Genomic DNA, 22,583 nt, shown 5'->3' on the forward strand with positions numbered 1-22,583 from the left:
GTAAGAAGGTACTTAGATATCTTCAAAGAACTAAAAATCACATGTTGGTCTACAGAAAAGTAAAACATTTAGAGTTAACTGGTTTTACAGATTCAGACTTTGCAGGTAATTATCCTGACACAAAGAAATCAACTAGCGGTTATGTGTTTATGCTTGCTGGTGGGGCTGTGGCATGGAAAACCATGAAACAGTCATTGATATCCACTTCCACTATGCAGGCAGAATTTATAGCAATTTATGAAGGTGTTTGTGAAGGTATCTGGATTAAAAATTTTCTGTTGCATACCAAAGTCTTGACCTTTATTGTTTCAGATGCACTTAAAATTTTTTGTGATAATGAGGCTGCAGTTTTCTTTAGCAAGAATAGTAAAAGGTCAAACAATTCCAAACATATTGATCTTAAGTACTATAGTGTGAGAGAGAGAGTGAAGCATGGAGAAGTGAGCATTTTGAACATTGATACAGATTCTCAGCTTGCAGACCCCTTTACAAAAGCATTGACAGTTGCAGCATTTCAGAGACATGCTACAAATATGGGAATTTTATCTGACTTAAGAGCTTGAGCTCAGTGGGAGTCAATTTTTATTTTGAATTTATTTTTGTGTAATCAGTTCCTTGATTCAGCTATTTTTCAATTTCAGTTCACTTGTAATCTTACAAGTCATTAATAAAATGAGGCATTCCAGTTATGAATTTCTTTTGTTGGTACCATTTTAGTTTTCTGGAATAAGCTGTTGGATTTTAAATTGTGTGTTTTATCAAGTGGACTATTGTGCTATGCATGAGTTTACAGGTTAAGAATCAGACTACCAAGTCCACTGGTGTAAAGAGTTAGTTGGTGTGATCTTGAGCTTACAAGATCAATGCAGCTGGACTGAGAACAAGATGACCTTGCAGGTAGATATACAATTCTCTTGTTCTCATTATTATCACATTTTGAGTTTATGTGAATTGCAGCAATTGATGTTAGTAGTCTTTAATCAGTATGGTTGTGGTAATCATAATTGATTCTTGGTTCTGCATCAGTTTCTGCATTTTGACCAAACTGAATGAATTCTGAGTATCCTTGTATTTCAGTGCACACTTTGGTTGTTGTTTGTTTTAATCTATGGTTCAATTGTTTTGGCATATAGACAATGTGAGTCCAAGTGGGAGAATGTTAGAATTAAGTGGACTTTACATTATCTATATTCATTAAGTAAATAACAATTGATTTAGTTTAAGATAAATAACAAGAAATACATGAGTTATCTCTATCTAGTTACCTATTGAGATTGTATGTCTCTCTTTAGGAGTTGGAAATTCAAGTTAACCTTACCTGATTAACATTAAGCTTATGTGATAAACTTTAGTCTCCAAAGTGATAAGCTTTAGGCTTTATCTGGACTCTTTGATGGAATGAGTTCATCTTGAGGTTTGCCTATATATAGCAGGAGATAGTCCCTGCCTCTACCACGTCAAAACATTCAGTTCATTTCCATTAGTGAGGTTAAACAGTGGTAGAAGGCAGAAGATTATTTCCTTGGTGATTTGCTGCAGAAGGCTTCATTTACTTTTGCTGTTGAAGATCATTCCTTTCTCTTGCTGTGTTGCTGAGTTGGTGATCTAATATCGAACATGTATTCACTTGGACAAACTATTCTAGATGGGATAAAGAGTGTGGATGCAGGTGAACTTCTAATTCTATTAGCAATGTTCTTGAATGCATATTTATATATAGCTGCAGTACATGTGGTTGTGTAATTATGAATTGATCTTGGTTAGTATATGATGATATGGTTGCTGCATCATGTTGCTTTACAGCTTTATCTAATTATATTAAAAGTTTTTCAAAACTTTTGAGGTCCCGAAACTATGCCATTTACCAAGCCATCTCCAGGCACTGATGATCGATCATCGATTCAAGTGCAATATATATTCATCCAGTCTAAATGCTATACCTATGGGTATGTGTGTTGCTGTTAGGTAGGTATATTGTCAGAAAGAGGAGAGAGCTGCATAAGCTGCAAAACTAGCTCATTCTGTAATCTTCAAGTCAGAAAGCAATAATTCAGTCTCATGGCCGTCATTATCTTCTTCTTGTTTCCTTTAATTAAGTTTTTCATAGCATTTGTCCAGGGGTTCATAGTGTGAGATTGTGGAGTATTATTTCAGATAACTTTTAATAGAGTTTATAAGAGTTTAGTGTTATAAACTTATAATAGAAGAATAAGATTTTGGGCCTCTTCAACCATTCTCAACTGGTTTTGGGTGTAATACCTATATTATTTTGTCATATGTGTTGTAGTTTAAAGAATTAATACAATCTTGCTTGCACATATCTACTATGTATTATCTGGTTCTTTCCCTTTTATCTGCTTTTGAGGAGCTGAAAATAGTTATCAACGCTCACTCCCCCAGGCCCCAACAGGGAGGCGTACCCATCGGTTTGAAGTTTATGTTAATCAAGAACCGGTCTCAGTTAAAGTCATTATACGAAAGTGGTTGCAAAACACATGATTGATTCTAGGGACTTAAAAAATCTTTCAAAATAAGGTATAAGCTGCTACTTTGTTGTACTCACGAAATGGAACAATTCGTATTATCAAATTAAACCAATTTTGAACGAAAAACCCTAGGTTACTTCGTTACAATCAGAGAACAATTACAGCCGAGCTAAACGAACATCGCCCATATGATATATATTCCCATGTTATATGTGTACATATATATAACATTATTCATAACATATTATTCACATGCACAGTAGCACAAGCGTTGCATTCAGATAGATCATAGATGAGACCCTGAGATAGTGAGATATCCCATCAATGTATATTTAACTGAGTTGGTGCAGTGGCAGTTACGTCGGTATACCGTGCATACCAAGTTGTGGAATCTTTATTTAGAGTAATTAGTTTATGTTCCCAGAATGGGTGTCTGGTGTGTCTAATATCAAGCTGGAGGTGGGACACACGGCTCCAACCAATTTAAGCAAAACCAATAGTCCTGAAAACAAAAGGGTAGTCTGGTCATAACGAAATTCCAATAGTTACTTCAACCAATATAAATATGTAGGTAATGGCGGTGATTCTGGTCATACCTTGATTGGGAATTCTCAATCCGAAAAAAGGAAAGGAAATCAAGAGCAGCAGAGACAGCTATAGCGAATCTTCATCATGGGGAAGTCCAGAACGTTAACTAACAGCACTGCTACGACTTCAGAGATAAAAAGAGGGCCATGGACTCCTCAAGAGGACAAGAAGCTCTTTGCTTTCATTCAACAACATGGCCATGGAAGCTGGCGGTCCTTGCCCAAGAAAGCTGGTACTCTCTCTCTCTCTCTCTCTCTCTCTCCTGTCATTTGTTGATGTGTTTCTTTATTTTTGGTCTGCTGTTTTGGTACGTATGTATGATAGGTTTACAAAGATGTGGGAAGAGCTGCAGGCTAAGATGGAGAAACTACCTAAACCCTGCTATTAAGAGAGGAAATTTCAGTTTGCAGGAAGACCAGACCATCATTCAGCTTCATGCACTTCTCGGCAACAGGTTACTAATTATTTTTAGTTCTTGGTTTTATCAGTAGGTTATATTAAAGTCATCAAGTTCATTATATTGTAGGTTTTGAGAACTCGCAAGTTGGTTCATGTATCCCATCTTTACAATCCCAACAAGTTTTTGATATACATGTATATAACACCTGAACATAATATATATTATATCAAAGCAAATCCAAATATAAAGTATATAAAAAAAAATTATCTGTGACAGTGAACATAAAATCTGGATAACTTGCTTCAATACTGTGCAAAATTTAGAGTATTCGATCAACTCAAAAATTAATTGAGAAATTCTAGTGGATCAGTTCATGGAGATACAAAATCGTAAACATATATACTTGATACATCTAATGAAAGATATAATTTTAACGTACGTGAGGCCCTAATTTGACTTATAGTTAGCTGTACTGTTTAATTTGTTCAACTGAACATTAAATTTAGACCAGAGAGAATGTGAGTTTGAATAGCATGAACTAGCTGTCTTATCTGAGATCTCAGTGGGCTGGATTTGCAACACCGTATGGTCCAGATTAGACAGCTTTCGAAACGTCTTTGTACTTTCGTTGTAACTAACTAGGGTCTCCGACAAAGTATATACATAATTTTTTTTTGTGAAAAACCCCACTTAAATGATAAAATTATTTATCATTTTTATCATTTAAATGGGGTTTTTCACACAAAATTTATGTCTACTTAACCCCATCCAAATACTCATTGCCACAAAAAAAAATGATAATACTATTTAAAAAGTGCATATTTTTCGATATTATACAAGCATGGTGATGCTTTGTTTTTGGGGTAAATGTGTATTAGGTGGTCAGCCATAGCTGCGAACTTACCAAGGAGAACAGACAATGAGATAAAGAACTACTGGAACACACATCTAAAGAAGAGGTTAGCCAAGACAGGGTTTGATCCTGTAACCCACAAACCCAAAACCGCCATCCTTGCCTCTGCTAATGGCGACCCAAAGAACCTGTCAAACCTCAGCCACATAGCACAGTGGGAAAGTGCTAGGCTTCAAGCAGAAGCTAGATTTGTGAGACAGTCAAAACTAATCAAACCAGCACCACCAGCACCACAGTGCCTTGACTTCAATTTAAGAACATGGGAAACCCTAATGATGTCAAAGTCATTAGCTGCAGGCGGTGGTGGTGGCGATGAAGCAGGTGGTGATGGTCGTGCCACTAATGTTGTTCAAGAGGTTGGTTCATTCTGTAATTTTGACGGTGTACTTGGTAATAATGGTAGACAGTTTGAAGTTCCAAAATTAACCATACCAGCAGCTCCGGATTTCAATGAAGTTTCAGAGGAGAGTGGTACTGATGAATACGGTGACCTGTTTGAGGCACTACTACTCCAGCAGAGCTACACTAATACTGGGTTTGATGTCGTGGATGCTTGGACTTTGGAACAATGTAATGATATCAGTGCAGATCACTATCAAAATGTTATCATGAGCGGGGGGTTGAAAAACCTATTTATGTTCCGGTAAGCTGACTAAGCTCTTGAGGAAAATTATGATCTTCAATCAACACCTGTCTCAAGTAATAAAGCTAATAGACGACAAGAAGAGGTGATCATGACCGGGCTTGATTATGAATTAGTATTAGTGAACTATCCATCTATTTAACTATATAGTACGTATTGTACATTAATTCCACAGTTTCCAATTCTTGCTTCTCGGCCTTTACATGATTATGCTGAGATTTGAGAAATTAACGTTTTTTTTTTAAAATAATGAAAAGAGACCTGCTGTTAGGGGTGTAAATGGGTCATGTCGGGTTGGGTTCGTGTCGGGTCAAGGTATTTGTCGTGTCGCAATATACAAACCCAAACTCAACTCATTTAATAATCGTGTCAAAAATTTAAACCCAAACCCAACCTATTTATTAAACGGGTTACTCGTTTCCAACCCGCTTAACCCATTTAACAAATAGGTCTTGTCGTGTTAGACAAAATGACCTATTTAAGGGTTAACAATGCGACCCATTTAACTAAAAAAATGCATAAATTGATTAAATTCACTAAAAACTCCACAAGACTAAGAATATAAATAATTATATATATTCATAAATAATTAAATCCAATAATTATAAAGAAAAATATTTCAAATTGTCTAATCATATGATGGAAACGTCCAAAATTTCAAGAAGAAGTATAGCATAATCGGGTTATACGGGTTCACTTCGTGTCGGCGGGTTGACCCGTGGCCGACCCATTTATTAAATGGGTCATGGCGGGTTGACCCATTGCTGACCCGCTTTTTAATCGTGCGGGTTTCGAGTCGTGTTATCGGGTCGTGTCAGAATTGACAGCCCTACCTGCTGTATTAAATGAAACTAGCATTTTTTTCACACATGTTCTGCATGTGTAACTTATTATTATTATTTTTGTTATTGCAGAGAAAAGATAATGGGGAGAGAAAAGTGGGTTGTGGATACTTTATTTATTTATTTTTTTAATAAAAATATATTTTGTAAATATTATCCTTCTGATTTAATTAATTCTCAAAGTTTATTAATCTTCTAGGGTCTTTTCTATCAAAATTTTAGATTTTGGCTAACAAACCCTCTTCTCTTAATAATAGTATAGATTAAGGAGTGCAAGCTATAGCGTAAAAATAAAAAATAAAAAGCAATAATGCATAACAAGGTGCACAAGCGCGTCTAGAATGAAAAATTAACCAGGATATATATAACTAAATGCTAAAAGGCATCGCTGCACTGCATATGTCACTCGAGTAGTGTAAATGTAATAGTAACCGCAATTGGTGATATGATCAATAAGGAAAGGTGATTCGCTCACCAAGAATTCAAAAGTAACTAAAGGTGTCAAAAACTCGGACATTAATTAGCAGACAAACTCCCTACAACCAGAACCAATACTGGCACAAATTGAGCCCCTGTCTCTAATCTAAGATTCGAAATTGGATGCGACTCGGATCCCAAATTCGAATTCAAATCCGGCCCAAATCCTGAGTTAATAAAAAACCTAGGCCCAAGTGGAAATACTTTGGGCAACCAAACACCGGCCCATCTGGAAAAGCTGCGGACACCCAAGCAGGTGGGCACTCGAGCACCGACCCTCCCTGCGTCGTCGAACCGGACCGTTGCATCGCCGACATAGTCTTGGTACCGCCACCATCCACACCGAGCAGCCTCGCGCGTAAACCAATCGTCCATCTTGCCATGGGGATTGCCGAAAACCGCAGTAAGTGCCACGGATGGATAGGGATCCCCGTACCGCACTAGGAAGAAAGAAGATCCACTGAACCGGACGCACGCCTAGCCACCACAGACTTAACAATCTCCATTCCCTGCAAAGCCATGGCGCACCGCCGTGAGCATAACCCCGATCCAAAGTTACCAGAATAGAACCTGGATCCCAGAGGCGAATCCGATGTTGCCATTGCACTAAAGGACGAAAATTCTGATCAGCATCATCACTTGCGGCACCGCACGCTATCGTACGCGATGTTGGTGAATCAGTTGCCACAACCAGTTGGTTGAACAAGCCACGATCTCAGAGAGATCAACCAACAGGCACCACGAGGAGAGGAGACCTCAACAAGAGCCAAAAAGCTCGACGGACGAAACCCTAAAGCTAGGGTTCGTCGCCGCCAGAAAGGGAGAAAAGATAGAGCTTTCGCTCTCATCGTTTTGACTAGATAAAAATAAAAGTTAAAAAACATATGTTGAGAAACTTAGATACGAATCTCAAAAAATAAATTAAATCATTGAGATGCTTCTAAAACCGAAATTTTTGATAAACGTCTTCCATCACTTTTACGTAAGGTCATTTGGTTTAATTTGGTGTGAGAAATCTAGATTTATTTTGAAAATTAATAAGGTAATTTTAACTTTCGTTTTTGCTAGATTGTTCATAAGGGTGTAAATGAGTCGAGTCGAGACGAATACCAAAGTGTTTAAGCTTAGCACATATATCATTTTACGAGCTTGAGCTGCTCGTGAGGTTACAAGCTGAATATATTACAGTTTAATTAGCTCGGCTCGATTTTCTTATCGAACTTAATATTGAGTCAAATTTGGCTTGTTTCTTTCCCAAACGAGACGAATATGAGTCGAACTCGAACTATATCTAGCCAATTTGTAGCCCTAATCGTTCATTGTTATTAAAGAAGGTTACCTCCTTTCCACAAAATTAATTTCCTACATTCTCTTTAAGAAGGTATTAGAAGTCAATATAAAAATATATATATAAAAAAGGTTGGTAGATTAGATTAGGTCCTTGTATCTTTCAAATGCATTAGATGAGTTTCAGTAACATAATTGCGGCAATTTTTTGGGCAAACATCTGGAACTTGACTCCTTGTGTTCTTTCAAAGTGCTTGATATTTTGGCAATCTATATCCCTTGACATTATCCACTAACGACCTGGTCTAGCTAGGTCAAGATTGAGCCCTACGTAGGGCTTTATTTTGCAATAAATTTCTAGCTACCTAACTTATATGACTCTTCAACCAGTTTCTCGGGATAATTTGCATGAAATTTCATGCGAGATTCATTAATCCCCCTTGCTTGATGACGAGGCATGACTTGAGTATCAGATATTAACTTCAGAAAAAAAGGGTAGAAAAGGCAAAGGGGCAACGAATCAGTAGTAAATCCCGAAAATTGAGCTGCTTGTTGTACATTGAGTATTTATAATTTTTCCTTCATTTTTTTTTTTTGTTCGATTCTATTCTGCTGTGCGTGGGAATATACATAATCAGACGGGCGAGAAGATAGAACAAGACATTCAGTTAGAAACCCAAAACAGACTAAACACATTTTAGATAAGATCCAAACTATACATAATTTCTTATTGCAGTTTCTGCATTTCCTCCATTATAAATCATTGAATAAAAGTTATTTTTTTATATTGGTTACAGCCTTAGAGGTTAGGGGAGAGCTTCTAATAAGCACTTCTTGAGGAATTTCTTGTGAGACCACTTTTTTATCACATTTATGCAAATCAACCATTAAATATTTCAGAAGTGATATACTCATGCGTGCATAAACATCTGATGGTTGATCTGCAGTAATGTGATTGAAAAGTGGGTCTCCCAAACCGTTGATCAGATAATCCTCATGAATCCCTCATTTTAGTAATGCTCATTAAAAGTTCTCGATCCCTAGAGGTCAGTATTTTTAAGCATTCAGGTTTGCAGTTATGTATAGTTGAGAAAGTAATTTTGAAATAAATGCCGGAATCATTGAAGTTGTGCATCCACTGTAGTGTTCGTGTGTAGGTGTAGTAATCATCTGCGCGCTTAACTGAATGAAACAGGGTTATAATTAGGTAGAATGAATGAAACATCAGGTGCTATTATGGAAACATCTACCATGCATATTCATTTTTTTCTCCTTTTTTCAATTTTTCCTGTTCCATGCAGCAGCTGATCAGGAAACTGTAGCTGGCCGACGGGCGTCTATTTACCTCATGCTAGACCTGGTGATCGCGATAATGTTGATCACCATGTCCACAATTTGAAAATGCAAGCCAATTTCCAACACCGTACCAGTGTCAATCAATTGGTATCGATCTGCAACTAATTAGTACGTGGATCGGAACTGTAAACTGTAAATGGACCACTGCTGGTAAATGAAGGATCTTATCTCTACGTAGAATCTTTTCAGCATGAACGCTGTGCGAGTTCATTTTGAGGGGCTGAAGTATATATATATATATATATATATATATATATATATATAATGATCTCCATATTTGTAGATATTCGGAGTAGTTGATCTGAATTGATCCCAGGCATATATGGCAATATATTATCAATATAAGCTAGACCAGTAGACCTAACTGGACGCGTACCTATACGCAGTACTATTTAACCCCAGTAGTTACGCGTACTTACAGATCCAAACAAGGTAACTAGCATGCAGTACTATTTAACAAGAATAGCTTTGTCTGGGGAAAACACCTGTGTAACGTACAATGCCAAGTTTGGTTTTCATTCCCAAATTAAATACCACGAAATCATGTCATTTTCTGGTCCCCGATTTAAAGAAAGTTGTCAAAATGAAAAGGGAAGGTGTAAATAAAGGACGTAGCTAGTATATTGTGTAGCATGTTCTGTTCTATTTATCGGAGACTGCTTGGCTTCAAGCAGAAGCTAGATTTTCCAGACAGTCAAAACTACTCATCAGTCATGATCGACCAACCTCCTAGATCTGGACCGGTGCCTGTACCACAATGCCCTGAGATGAACGAAAGAGCACGGGAAATCCTGTTACTGTTGAAGTAAATATTAGCTGCCGATAGTGCACTATGTGGCCAAGGTGGTGTTATTGGTAGTACTGCCACCCACGTTGGGCAGGAGGCTGGTTCATTTGGTTAAGTTGATGTTGACTATTGAGGACGTGCTTACTAATTGTGATCAGTTTGAGGCTCCAAGAACCAGTACATCAGTTCTAGACTTCTGGGTACTAATAATGAATATGGTGAACTATTGGAGGCATTACTACCCCAGCACAGTCATAACAGTAATGGATTTGAAGTTGGGGATGCTTGGAGCTTGGAACAATGTGCAACGGTCATGATGAGCGGGCAGGGAACAACGTACCTTTGAAATAATAATGATGATATTTCCTCACCAACCGCGTAAAATATAGTACCTAAATTTTAATAGAGGACTAAATGTAGTACGTATATGAAGTATTATAAACCGTGTATACGTGGATTTTTTCGTTTCTAATTAACTTTGTGTCTCTTATTTAAATTTGATAACATATCAGGAGATAATTTAGAAAACCTACTATTTTTTTAATTTTTTTTCTGAAAAATAATTTATTATAGACAAACTTTAGTTCTTAATGAAACTACTATATATGTGCTAAATTGTTTTTTTAATTCGCTACTAATGTTATGCAACTATTAGACAGTAGGCTAATTAAGCATTACTGCTCCACATATATATCCTTGAGCACTATTTATACACACATATCAATTAACGCATTATCATGCAATGTCCTGCCACTTGTGACTGTACGTGATTCAATTACAATTCTGGTTATAGGATATACTTGTGTGCAATAGTGATGTTATGCATATTTTGAGAGATGTTATGAGATTAATCTCTTTAGTTATTTCCTTTTATGAAAAAATTACTAATTAGATGCCCTATCTATGAGCTCGCCATGTGAATGTTTTCAGTATTCAGGTATGGTCTTAACCTTTAACTTGTTATCTATTTTAATTTTCATAGCCTAAAAAATATGGATTGGATCGCGATCTTGAATGAAAATTAACAAGGGTGGTGGATAATATCAATTAGGGTTTGAGTTATAAAGGGTGTCAATTCTCAATTTTTAACATCAATTAGTAAGTTAAGAAGTGTGAATGATACGAGACCTCTTTATTCTTGGCAATAAATTATTTTAACTAAAATAGACACACTGGACCATAAATAATCAAATTTTGGTAAGTTACCCTATTTCAAATATCAAACGATCATTGAAGTGGCATACATGAGTCCAAGGGACAAGTTGTTTATGAAAATGCATGAAATAACGTAGGTAGATTAGACAAAGTAAACTGAACAGTTAGTTAATTTATAATGTTGATGTTCTTTTTCTCCACAAATAAAGCTACTCAACACATCACACTCTAAGGATACATCGAGACTTTTTGAGCCAAAATACAAACGGACAAAAGTACGTCTAATAAGAGCTGTATCTCACCTATATATCATACGAGAGTCCTAAGAGTTTCATAAATCGAAAATTTGTCTTACAATCTATTAGCCCATGTTAAATGGGCTGGACTCTCCCCCTCAACACAAGGCTAGCTGGCGCAAAAACAGCAAACTTGCCGTGTATTACAAACATCCAAGAAGAAGAGCTCCACCTGATTCAACATCGGACTAAATTCTGTTTAGTCCCTCGAATTTTATGGCTAAAATCAGTTTGGTTCCTAACTTTCACTACACCAATAACAGCCTTTAGAGACAGATGGAAATTGCCACTATAAGATCTTTAGAGACTAAAAACTACCCAAAGTTGTCTCTAATAGTTTGAGTGACAAATTAGATGTCTGTCTCTAAAGGTAGCGTCTCTAAAAGGTATTAGAGACAGCTTGAACTTAAAATCCGTCTCTATAAATTTTTCTGACACGTGGCCAGGAGAACTAAAAAGAATCTTCAGAGACTTTTCTTTTCGTCTCTAATACTAATAAAATATTATTTAAAAAGTAGATTTTTTTTTCTTCTGAAAAATAAAATAAAAAGTAGATTGTAGAAACCAGGAAATTTACAAGCCATAATACATAAAAACACAAATAACATCCAATACATTAGAAAAATATAATCAATCTTGAGAACAATGTTCACACTGAAAAATAGTTAAAGAGAGTAGCGAGAACTGAGAGCACACTATCTAACATCGCCAATCATCTCCATCAACTGTTTTTGGCTTTGTTCTCAAAAAGGTAGCCCCAGCCTTCCTGGGTAGTTGCATTTCTATCAAGTATAACTGGTTTTGTTCTCAAGGAAGTTCCAACAGCCTTCCTGCGTAGATTCATTTCCATCACGTGTCATTGGATGAAATTGTAGCAATCTTCCTGGGTAGTATTCTGCCACAATTCAAATTTGTGTCAATGTCTGCATCCTACATATGATTCAAAGCATTCAAACCTAGTAAATCCCCCATCATAACCTCCAAACATATCACAGTGAAGAGAATGATATTAAATGGCAGACATCTCATACTCAATAACACCACACCATATTTAATACTTTAGATAACATTAACGAGTTAACTTAATTTTCATAACATTATACTCTCATTTTTTCTACTTAGCTACAACAATGTTAGCACATTCCATTTAAAAGTTCCTATTAATTCCAATGCAAAACAGAAGCAAAAGCTAAAGCAAGCACTCATTTGACATGATTTGAACCAAAGGATAAGAATTAAGAACCATAGGTGGGTGGGTGTAGCCAAAATCAGTAAGCACATTCTAAGTGGATAAGACGTAAAACAAAAATGATGAACACACATGTGAATAGTAATATTAGGCTTTGATAAATATATTACCTTTTCCAGCTACAATGAAAGTAAGTTCCTGCCCGGGTGAGAAACCACCCAACATTGAAATATGTCCAATAGTTAATCTTGAGAGAAAAAAGTAAATAAAAATCACAATGCCACTGCAACAATGATAGATTGGGCAAAAGCTAATTGAAAAGAAAAAATACTCCCCTTTTCGATGAGTACTGAGTCTTCCTTAGCTGCAATCTTCAACTCTTCATCTTCTATCTACAAATGACTCAACAAACAAGAAACAATATTGTGAAATGTAGTTTTCACATATACACCTTCCTTTACTTGAGTCTGCTGCTTCTGGTTAGTCAAGAATTTAAGCTGTTACTCATGTTGATACTGTTTTTAGTATTTAGTTTTACTTTTTTTGATTTCCTGTTTGTTAAACATTTCTCACCGTTTCTAGGCTAATGAATAAATACAATTTTTTCTTTGTATTAGATTCTGAAGATCATAACCTTCCAGTCATTACCTCTAATGATTTCCAGACCATATTTCAGGACAACAAGCCCTGGCTAATTCAGGTAAGGTCACTTTAGTTGGCATATAATGAGAGTATAACCAGCTTATGCTTTTGTCTTTTCATTTCCCACACCTTTTATCAGAGGTTTTACTTGATAGAGCTTTTTTCTCTTGTTTTCTCTTTCCATACCTGAAAGAGTAATACGTATTACATAATTGACTGACATATTTTGAAAGGAAATTAAAGTCCATGGGTATAACCAGAATGTGCATACCATGTCCTGTCAGTTCCAGTATTGAATTCTAAGATTTTTAAATTAAGCATTATGTTTCTGTTGTCCTATTTTGCAATGAATTTAACTGCTTATTAGCCCAATTATATGTATATTGGCTCCTAATTGAGTCTTCTTGTAATTTGAATCAGTTGTGCTCATTTGAGAGCAAAAGCTGTGATCAATTTTCTCATGCCTGGAAAAGAATTGGTATGTTCCATTTTGAAGCACCAGATTTAAGATTACCTATCTTTATCTGAAATGGTCTCTCAAAAACACCTACTCTCTCTCTCTCTCTCTCTATATATATATATATATATATATATATACATATATATATATATATATGTATATATAAACACACACTATAATGTACACACACATCGATAGATGTATATTGATTGTCTCTTCTTTCCTGATACCTCAATCTCAGCTGGTTTCTTGGATGGTGTGGCAAATGCTGCTTAGGTAGATCTTGAAGTGATTCAGCTGGCAACATATCTTGCTGACAGAAAACCAACCGGCCAACCTTTCTTCAGGAATGGTAAGTGACTTGCTACTCCAATGATCAATTTTGCATGCTGTTATTGAACAAAGCTTTGTGTTTTCATTTTTAAGTGCAGCTCCTGGACTTTTTGAATGTGAACTGAAAACATTCAAAAGTTCAGCTCCTTATGTATGCATCAAGTATCTGTTGTATCGTGTGCGGGTATCTGACAGGTTTTAAGAATACGGTGAATACCTGATCATATACTTTTACGTTTGAGTGTAAACATAATGTGCATCTTAAAGTTCATAGCATGTTAACAGGTGCCAGTATTATGGGCTGCAATACTAGTCTGCATTGTAAACTTGATTATAGAATTTTCTTGGGTGGAGAAACTCTTCCTTTTGAAATCTTTAGATTTTCTTTTGTTTCTCATTTCTACCTACATTTTTTTTTTCAGGCCTTCCTTCTTTTGTCCCTTTTCCCCAGGGATGTAAAAGTGCCAAGTGCCTTATTAGGTGAGACTGTAGTTAGATATAAGGTCATTTCTCTGCATGTACAACATTGTAAAAACTCAATTTATTTACACAAAGTCTCAGACTTTACAGTTATATAAGGGCAAGTTCCTTTTTCTGGCTTTCCTGCTTGTTTGATGCACTCCGACAAGTTTCATTTGTTAGTTACGTGATGCATCTGAATCTTTTACATTTGGTATGAAGCAGACCCCTCTATTGATTCAGTTACAGACTGGTTTGCTTGCAACAACCATACTCGGTTCACCTATTCTTTACTACTCAAAGGAGTCGCTGGTAATCCTAATGAGAATTTTCTTTCCTAGATTCTGAAAAAAGGGTTTTGGACAAGAAAGCTAGAAGTGAGGTTTTAAGGTATCAATGATGCAATAAATAGAAAAGTTTGCTGTTCAAGCTGAAACTTTCAAGGAAGATGATCAGATTGATTTGCCAGCCGGGTTTCGATTCCATCCAACTGATGAAGAGCTTATTTCTCACTACCTGCACAAGAAGGTTATCGATTCCAACTTCAGCTGCAAAGCAATTGGTGATGTGGACTTGAACAAGTCTGAGCCTTGGGATTTGCCACGTAAGTTTCTCAAGAAAAAGAATAGTTTCCCATTTGTTTTGAACATCTATTTCAGTGTTTGCAACTTTCAATTCGATTTGATTATGGGGTTTTGGGTTTGCTGTAGCTTGATTTTGATTTTTGGTTTGTGGATGAAGATAAAGTGAAAATGGGAGAGAAGGAATGGTACTTTTTCTGTGTGAGGGATAGAAAGTATCCAACTGGTCTGAGGACAAACAGAGCAACTGAAGCTGGATATTGGAAAGCTACTGGGAAAGACAAGGAGATTTACAAAGGGAAATCCTTGGTTGGCATGAAGAAGACCCTTGTTTTCTACAGGGGCAGAGCCCCAATAGGTGAAAAGGTATAAACATTTCCCTCTGTTTCAACTTGTTTACTCTGTTTTACCTCTGTTTCTGACCTAATTTAATCTCAAAATTTGCAGAACAAATGGGTGATTTGTAGGGTCTTTGAAAAATCTGCTGGTGGTAAAAAAATCCATATCACTGGACTTGTGAATTTGGGTTCTCATGGAACTGAAATGCGTTCTTCTGGTTTACCACCATTGTTGGACACAGCGCCTTACAATGGTGCCAAGACCAGACCGGCTTCAGAGTCGAATTACGTGCCCTGCTTCTCCAACCATGAATCCATTGATTCTCAAAGAAACCAAGGGATTGTTGATTACATCAAAGGCAATCCTCTTTTCTCCGTTTCTTCGAATCCTTCAAACAACAACGCTTTCCCACGAGTCACGTTTCAGAATTCACTCTATTCTGCTCCTGTTTCATCAGGAAATTTCTAGTTTCCGAGTTTGGTTTTAATGCAAGACAATCTGAGGGCCTTGCTTGAAAACAATGTCTCATTCACGTGGCAGAACTTCAAAACAGGGAGGGACATGATCAGTGTGTCTCAAGAAACAGGTCTTACTACTGATGTGAACCCTGAGATGGGTAGGAGGCCATATGACGATCATCATAACTTTTGGATGTGAATCTGTTATATGTAGTGAAAGAAAGAACAAAATTAGGATGAGAAAAGTAACAAAATGAACTCTGGAGATCAATATAGACAAACAGTTGATTTTTAATCTCTACATTGTAAAAATCAAACTAAAAAGCCCAAAGATTGAAATTTTTATTTTTTTAGGGCAACGGAAGATTGATCCATTGATAGTAAATCATACAACCTCACTCGGTCAAGCATGAAGGGTACAAACACCCCTCATATTACAATGCATGCTCTCGAAGAGTACTAAATCTGAATAAATCCAAAAAAAATAAAGACCAAACTAACTGCACAAGCAGTCAGACTAAAGCCCAAAGGGAATGCAAAAACTAAAAACCGAAAGAAACTAACAATTAAATTTATTCTGACATAACCCTAAATCTCCACATCTGCCTGGATTAGCTTAGGGCCTAAGACCATCTTGGTGTACCCCTCCACCCGTCAAAACAGTGAACAGCGTGGATCTAGGATCATGTTGAGTCCAGCCCACAACAATCATATCAAAAGGCCCGACCCAACTTCAGCTCAAAACAGAAAGATGAGGGAAAGTGGGCTTAGGCCCAAACGCCCAACCCAACTCCGACTGCCCTAACTCTAAGATTGGAGCGGAGAGCACTGGAAACCTAGAAGGCTCGCTGGAGCCACTGTTACCCCTACACACCCGACCTTTGCCCTTCCAACATCTCCTGCGGTCTGCCTTGCCCTTCAGCCATTGGAAGAATTCGACGGAGCCTGGTGTGGTTGCTCACCAAACCTCGCCGGCAATCAAGTCCACCTCCAAGCCTCGATTCGACTTCACTCCCAAATCCGATGCACAGATCCGACCACCACCACCAGTCGACGTTTGCAGCGACTGCACGCGAACAAATTCAGAACCCGACGTCGATACCAATCCGACCTCCGTGTGACAAAGCACTACTGCTGAGCTGCGACCTTGGACTCTCCACCGCAAATCGACAGGAAAAGTCTTCCCCGCCTGCTCTACCAAACCAAGAAAGCGACGCCGAGCGTCAAAAGCAAGCGGACTAAGCCACCGCCCTGTTTCACGAAACTAGGGTTTCAGAATGCAGCTCCGTGAAAAGTGGAGCGCTGATTGGCTGATCTCCTACGCTTACTTTATTCAGTTGTTTGTTTATGGGGAGTTTCTTTTCATTCTTTTCCTTGTGGGTCAGTTATATGCCCAAAGATTGAAATTGAGTATTTGTTTCAAGGAAAAACTCCAAAATCCTGTTAACACAACTTAATAGTTGGAATAAAGACTCAAAACTTTAGGTGAAAGAAGCTAACAAAATTCAAAGCATAGTAATCAAGCATAAAACCAACACAAAATCAAAATAATTAACAACTAGTGGTTTTCAAGGAGAGTAAAATCTAAGAATTTCAACAGTACACTTTAGAATAGTTTGCAAGCAAATGGCAAGTAGCAAGTATGATTAATTCAGCAAGAGGAATAATCTCAACATGACTAAATAACAATTTAGAAATAGGAATTGAAAAGATACAAGTTTGCATCACAAATTGGGGTTCAAAGAGGCGTGGTTATGTGCATATATACATGACCCCAAAACAAGTTGTCGGGAGTGATTCAACAAGAATGATTGATCTTGATATTTACACAGACCAAAATGAACCTTTCAAACATATCTATAACAAGTTAAGTTTGGCTTTGCATGACAAAGTTTAAGGAGGATAAAGGCTCAAAACAACAAACGAAACATCAAGGTCACAAACAACAAGTATAAACCTTAGAGGACAGAAGTTGACAAGCTCCAAAACGTCAAAAGTCACCACTTTAGTCTTGCTCCCTTTCAACTTCGTGCGCAGTACCTGAAATGAGTAGGGTTGAGCATCACTTGCGTTCATACGCTTAGTAGGAAGTGATGCTAGCTAGGTTTGAAAACAAACTGAAATTTGGTAGCAATGATGCTATCAAAACAATAGCAGAAAACTAAAAATTGGTATATGAATTTATGGTAAAAAGATGCATGAAAGGGTACACACTTTTCTAGGAAAAAAAATGATGACCAGTCTTAATGCCAACTACTTACTTGCTAAAGTAAATGCACAAACAACTGGCAAGAAGCAGCGAGAGTGGCCGTTTACGCCATACCACATAGGAGTGATGCCACACCTCAAAGGATGTTAGACATCCTCCAGTCCGTATAGCCCCTCCGGAGGTTTAGGGGAACGAAACCCAAGGTAGTCACTTTGCTCCCTTCACTCTCACGTCACCACTCAAAAACAATGCAATTTGTATGCATAAAGACATAGAAATATTTTCAGGAAAAACTCTAAGCAGTGAAGACCCCTCTACCTGAAATCTTTGATGTATAACTCCCATAAAGTACTGCATGACCAAATTTCAGTCCACTTGAGTCCTTGATCCTATTATGAAAATGCAAACCATCTTCAGTCCTAAAATCATTTCTTCTTTAAGATTCTGTTATAGACTGAGTGGTAGCTAGAGCTTCCTTGTGTGGGCTTATTCTAAAAAGAAAACACTAATCAGAATACATAGAAAACAGTCCTTTGTTGTTACTTATGGATAAGAATGAAACCTTTTCTAAGCCTTTCGGACTTGAAAGTTAAAGTTTCAAGGCATGCTTTGCATGTCTAATTTAACTTACTAAAGATCGAGGACTGAAAAAAAGTTCTCAAATCAATTGTTTTGTAACAATGAGCTGCAAGTTTGAGAAATTTTCAGAAAACTGGTAACAAGAAAGAAAATTTTCACCAACAATCATCATTTCAATGAATTCAATCACAACTCTCCAGATTTGAAGTAGACATGCAAAGATACTATTTTGCAATGTTTCACGTTATTCCTGATTCAAATGAATTGTCAAACAAGAATCCAAAATGATAAAAATGTTGAATTCTGCAGAAATCCTGAAACACTTGTCATTGTTTAACAAAAATAACGCGCATACTTTTTATGACCAAAGCAAAACAAAATAGAATTAATTATTTCAAATTTATTCATCATGTACTAATTTAAATAGTACTTTTTCAATGTGCTAAAATCCAGTTGAGCATGTTGACCAATAGTTACATGACACATTGAATAATTTTATTAACAAGCTGAATTATATATGGGGAAAATTCTACTGTATGAAGCACATAAGTGCATTAATGCATATGAAGTTCATGTTTTAGTAGACCAGTTTCATGTAATGGTAGTCATTATATTATCGCCTTTCTTTGATTTACCATTATGGTGTTAGGAAGTGTTGCTCAATATTTTTAAATTGAAATGAACTGTGAGGTACTAAACTGATATATATATATATATATATATGTGCGTGTAATTGTACAACAGTGTTTGCAGAATTGGTGTACATATATTGTCATTTGACTCGAGGGCCTGAGCGCCCGCGAGAGCCTGCCAGGCCTATTAAAGAAAAATTCTACTTGGCCTGAAGAATAGGCCGTTTCAGCCCGATCCAATTAGACATAAGGCCGGATTAGGGAGGATGGTTCAAAGCCTGACTCACTTAAGCCAGAGTTTTGCCCGATCAGAGCGGCCCTGAAAGTCTAGCCCCAAAACCCATTTCATTTTTATATATTATTTCTATTAATGTGATCCAACCCGTATATTTCCTTTTTTTTAATCTTCTTTTCTCTGTTCATATGATTGACTCTCTTTTCCATTAACTTCCTTTTGATTTTAGATTATTTTTTTATTTGCTTTATTATATTTTACATAAATAGGCCTAAGCTCTTTTTTCAGAATGGCCCGGTTCGGCCCAAAAATGCCGGCAAGGCCGTATGCTTGTGGCAGGGGTGGGCTTTGATTTTTGTGAAAAACCCCTGCCCAGCCTTGTCCCGAAATCTGTAAAAACATGTTGTGGCCCAGCCTGACCCAACCCGAGCCCACTACTTTTGAATAGAGATGGGCCGGCCCTGCCCATTGGTGAACTGATCGGTAGATAATTGATCCGACGATTTCATATCATCTGCTGAGTATGTGGGCCCCTACCCAATCTCATTCACTGTATATGTCTTTGGAGATAGCTTTGCTCTCTAGGCCTCTGTTTTGGGTTACAAACTTACAATTGAATCCTTCGAAGCCTACAACAGACGAGGCCAATTACTGATTCTTTTTCATTTTCCTTAAGAAACCATCACCAGCTTCACCCAATTTAATCTGTTTTGATTCGTGACAAAAAATATTTTCTTTGGGGGGGGGGGGGGGGGGGAGGTGGTGGGAAAACAAAAAACAAAATTCAAAAATAAAGGTATGCCCTATAACTTTTTACTGGCCGACAGTATAATTATAGGCCTTAATATTGGTTGGAATGCAGGACTCAGTATCTATGAATTTGAAACAATCACCTTTAGGGTACAATTAAATGAACGACGTCTCTGCAAGTCTGCATGTATCTCATGCCTAGTTTCACAAGTTAATCAGATGATCAGATTCAGAGTGATGAACGCGTCCTCATATTTAAATAAATCAGAGCTTTGTTTGGATTTCATGCAGCTACCGATGTACTCACCCTTTTTTGTTTTGGTCTTAACTGGAGCGCACTGAGGACAGCTGAGAGCCCGAGACTGTATAGAGAAATATGAAAGCTTTGTGTGGCCTTCAGCTACCTGCAGGGTACGTACAGTAAATTCATTTAAAGCCATTATATATTAAATCTGAGTAATAACTAAGAATCCGAATAGCTAGTTGGCTTGCTTTTCTGGGGTCGTAAATATTTACATTCTACAAAGTTATTGGCAAACCAGGGTTTTGGATGGGAATGCCAGTAACTTAACTAGCTAGTACGGACGGTAGCCAGTCATTGACTGTTACAGTACGTGGCATAGTTAGTAAAAAATGGGACGTGTATAGTACGTGAAAAATACGTACGTGTATTATTCAGACATTTTATCAAATAGTTCGTTGAAAAATTAGGCAAAATATTTTTAATTAATTAAATAATTAAAATTTTTAATTAAAAATATTAATTTATATTAATTTTTGTTCAATAATATGTGTAAAATACGAAGAAGAAAAAACGTAAAAATCGTGTCTAGTACGTGTATAATACTTTTGACTTCAAAAGTATGGAAATTTAACGAGTCTCTTTAAAAAATACGAAGTATAGAAATATTTTTGAATAAAACGTAAGTATGCATTTTATTCGCGTATAATATGAAAAATTACTAAATAGGGTACGTGGTATACAGTAGCTAAGTAGCGAGGTAGTTATAGTAAGATTTGGACAATTTACATACCGCTCTTACAGTTCCCGATGATCATCATCATCATTTGCGCAATTTGAAAATGCAATCATTCCTCTCAAATTTTGCATGAAGCGTTTTTGGTTAGTAATTGATCCTTAATTTAAGATCTGTAAAGATGTTTTCATGGACAACATACAAGGTTCTTACGTAGGACAAGCGGAGGGGTTGCCCAATTAAAATTCAGAAAATTTTAAATGTGTTCCGAAAAACAATCTTTACTTATTAAAATGAAATACTCAAAATACTTCTCTACATGTTCATTGATTGGTCAGCCCCACCAGACACAGTGGTATACTTTCCCTACGTAAGAATCTCTCTTACAAATTACTGAAACTATCCTTACGATCCAGCAAGGCTACGCATTTCTATATAAAGAATATATATATATATATATATATATATATATATTGAATAAATAGCTGGTGCGGCTGCCCTCAAGCCTTGATTAATGAAACTGTAGAATACAAGGGGAGGACATTGAGCCTAAACCCCTGATTACAGTAAGCATCTAGAGAACATCTTGAAATACTATCATGCATCTCTACCAAATAACTGTATTTAACTAGGTACCAACTAGCAAAGAGTACTATACTGGTGACTCTATTTGCATTAACTTAGCGGTGACATAACAAAAAGATAATTCGATATATAACCCGATTACAACATAGCATATAATTATCATATGCACAACTTTCCTAATATATTGCTATTGGAGGATAAATCCGACGACACTTAGCTTCACCCTATCACCAGGCGGAAGCGACCATTTGATGAAACAAGGGACTCACTGACTACCTAGAGCAGACAAGGCACGTTGAGTGCACACACAAGCACATAGCCTGCCTAGCCATACACAACAAGTGTAGAGACTTATTGCTCGCAAAATGCGCAACCAAACTAATCAACAAAAGTAAAAAACAACTAAATAAAGAATATTAATGACAATGAGATATTTTGAATAGGTGATCTTTCAATCTGAATATGAATCAGTCCCATGATTTATCAGAATACTATGGTGGATATAAGTCCGTGTGGAGTGTTGTTCGATATTGAAGAAATATAACTTTGTCTATGAGCATAAAAGAGCCCCTAGTGTCATAGTTTTTAGGTTGGATACCTCTATTTCTTCATCATAGTATCATGTTTATGTTACTGCAATGGCCACATGTATGTATTCTATGTCACGTAAATAATCCACGTATTTAAATTTCCGCCGTAGGTGAGGAGGCCTGCATGTGAAACACTGAAGTGTACGTGAAATAATTCCACAGGTCGAATACTTGGAAACCTCTCTACCGGCCGGTTTCAGGGTACGTTTTGCAATGAACTTCTTTTTTGGTGAAACTGCTGATCACATGCATGCATACATATGGCTGTTTATTGTTGAAGTACCTAAATGAAGGAATCACTGATCACTCTTTTAAAGCCTGTTCCCGGTTCTGTT

The 22,583-nt window shown here is 36.8% G+C and overlaps 1 protein-coding gene, 1 long non-coding RNA gene and 1 pseudogene across 2 annotated transcripts; all 3 read left to right on the top strand.

The window, feature by feature from the left end:
* Nucleotides 1-3,101: 3,101 nt before the first annotated feature.
* LOC112180863 (transcription factor MYB41) lies at nt 3,102-5,034 on the top strand. The gene is made up of 3 exons (XM_024319427.2): nt 3,102-3,306; nt 3,399-3,528; nt 4,353-5,034. Exons 1-3 carry the CDS (start codon nt 3,159-3,161, stop codon nt 5,032-5,034), a joined length of 960 nt encoding a protein of 319 aa, XP_024175195.2. The 5' UTR covers nt 3,102-3,158.
* A 7,821-nt stretch (nt 5,035-12,855) lies between these two features.
* On the top strand, nt 12,856-14,337 carry LOC112177254. The gene is made up of 5 exons (XR_002927326.2): nt 12,856-12,898; nt 13,037-13,119; nt 13,482-13,539; nt 13,763-13,873; nt 14,277-14,337. It is a non-coding gene; the product is annotated as an uncharacterized LOC112177254 (long non-coding RNA).
* A 384-nt stretch (nt 14,338-14,721) lies between these two features.
* Nucleotides 14,722-15,961, top strand: LOC112176389 (annotated as a pseudogene).
* Nucleotides 15,962-22,583: the final 6,622 nt, after the last annotated feature.

The sequence above is a fragment of the Rosa chinensis genome, chromosome 7, assembly GCF_002994745.2.
Source record: "Rosa chinensis cultivar Old Blush chromosome 7, RchiOBHm-V2, whole genome shotgun sequence".
NCBI lineage: Eukaryota > Viridiplantae > Streptophyta > Magnoliopsida > Rosales > Rosaceae > Rosa > Rosa chinensis.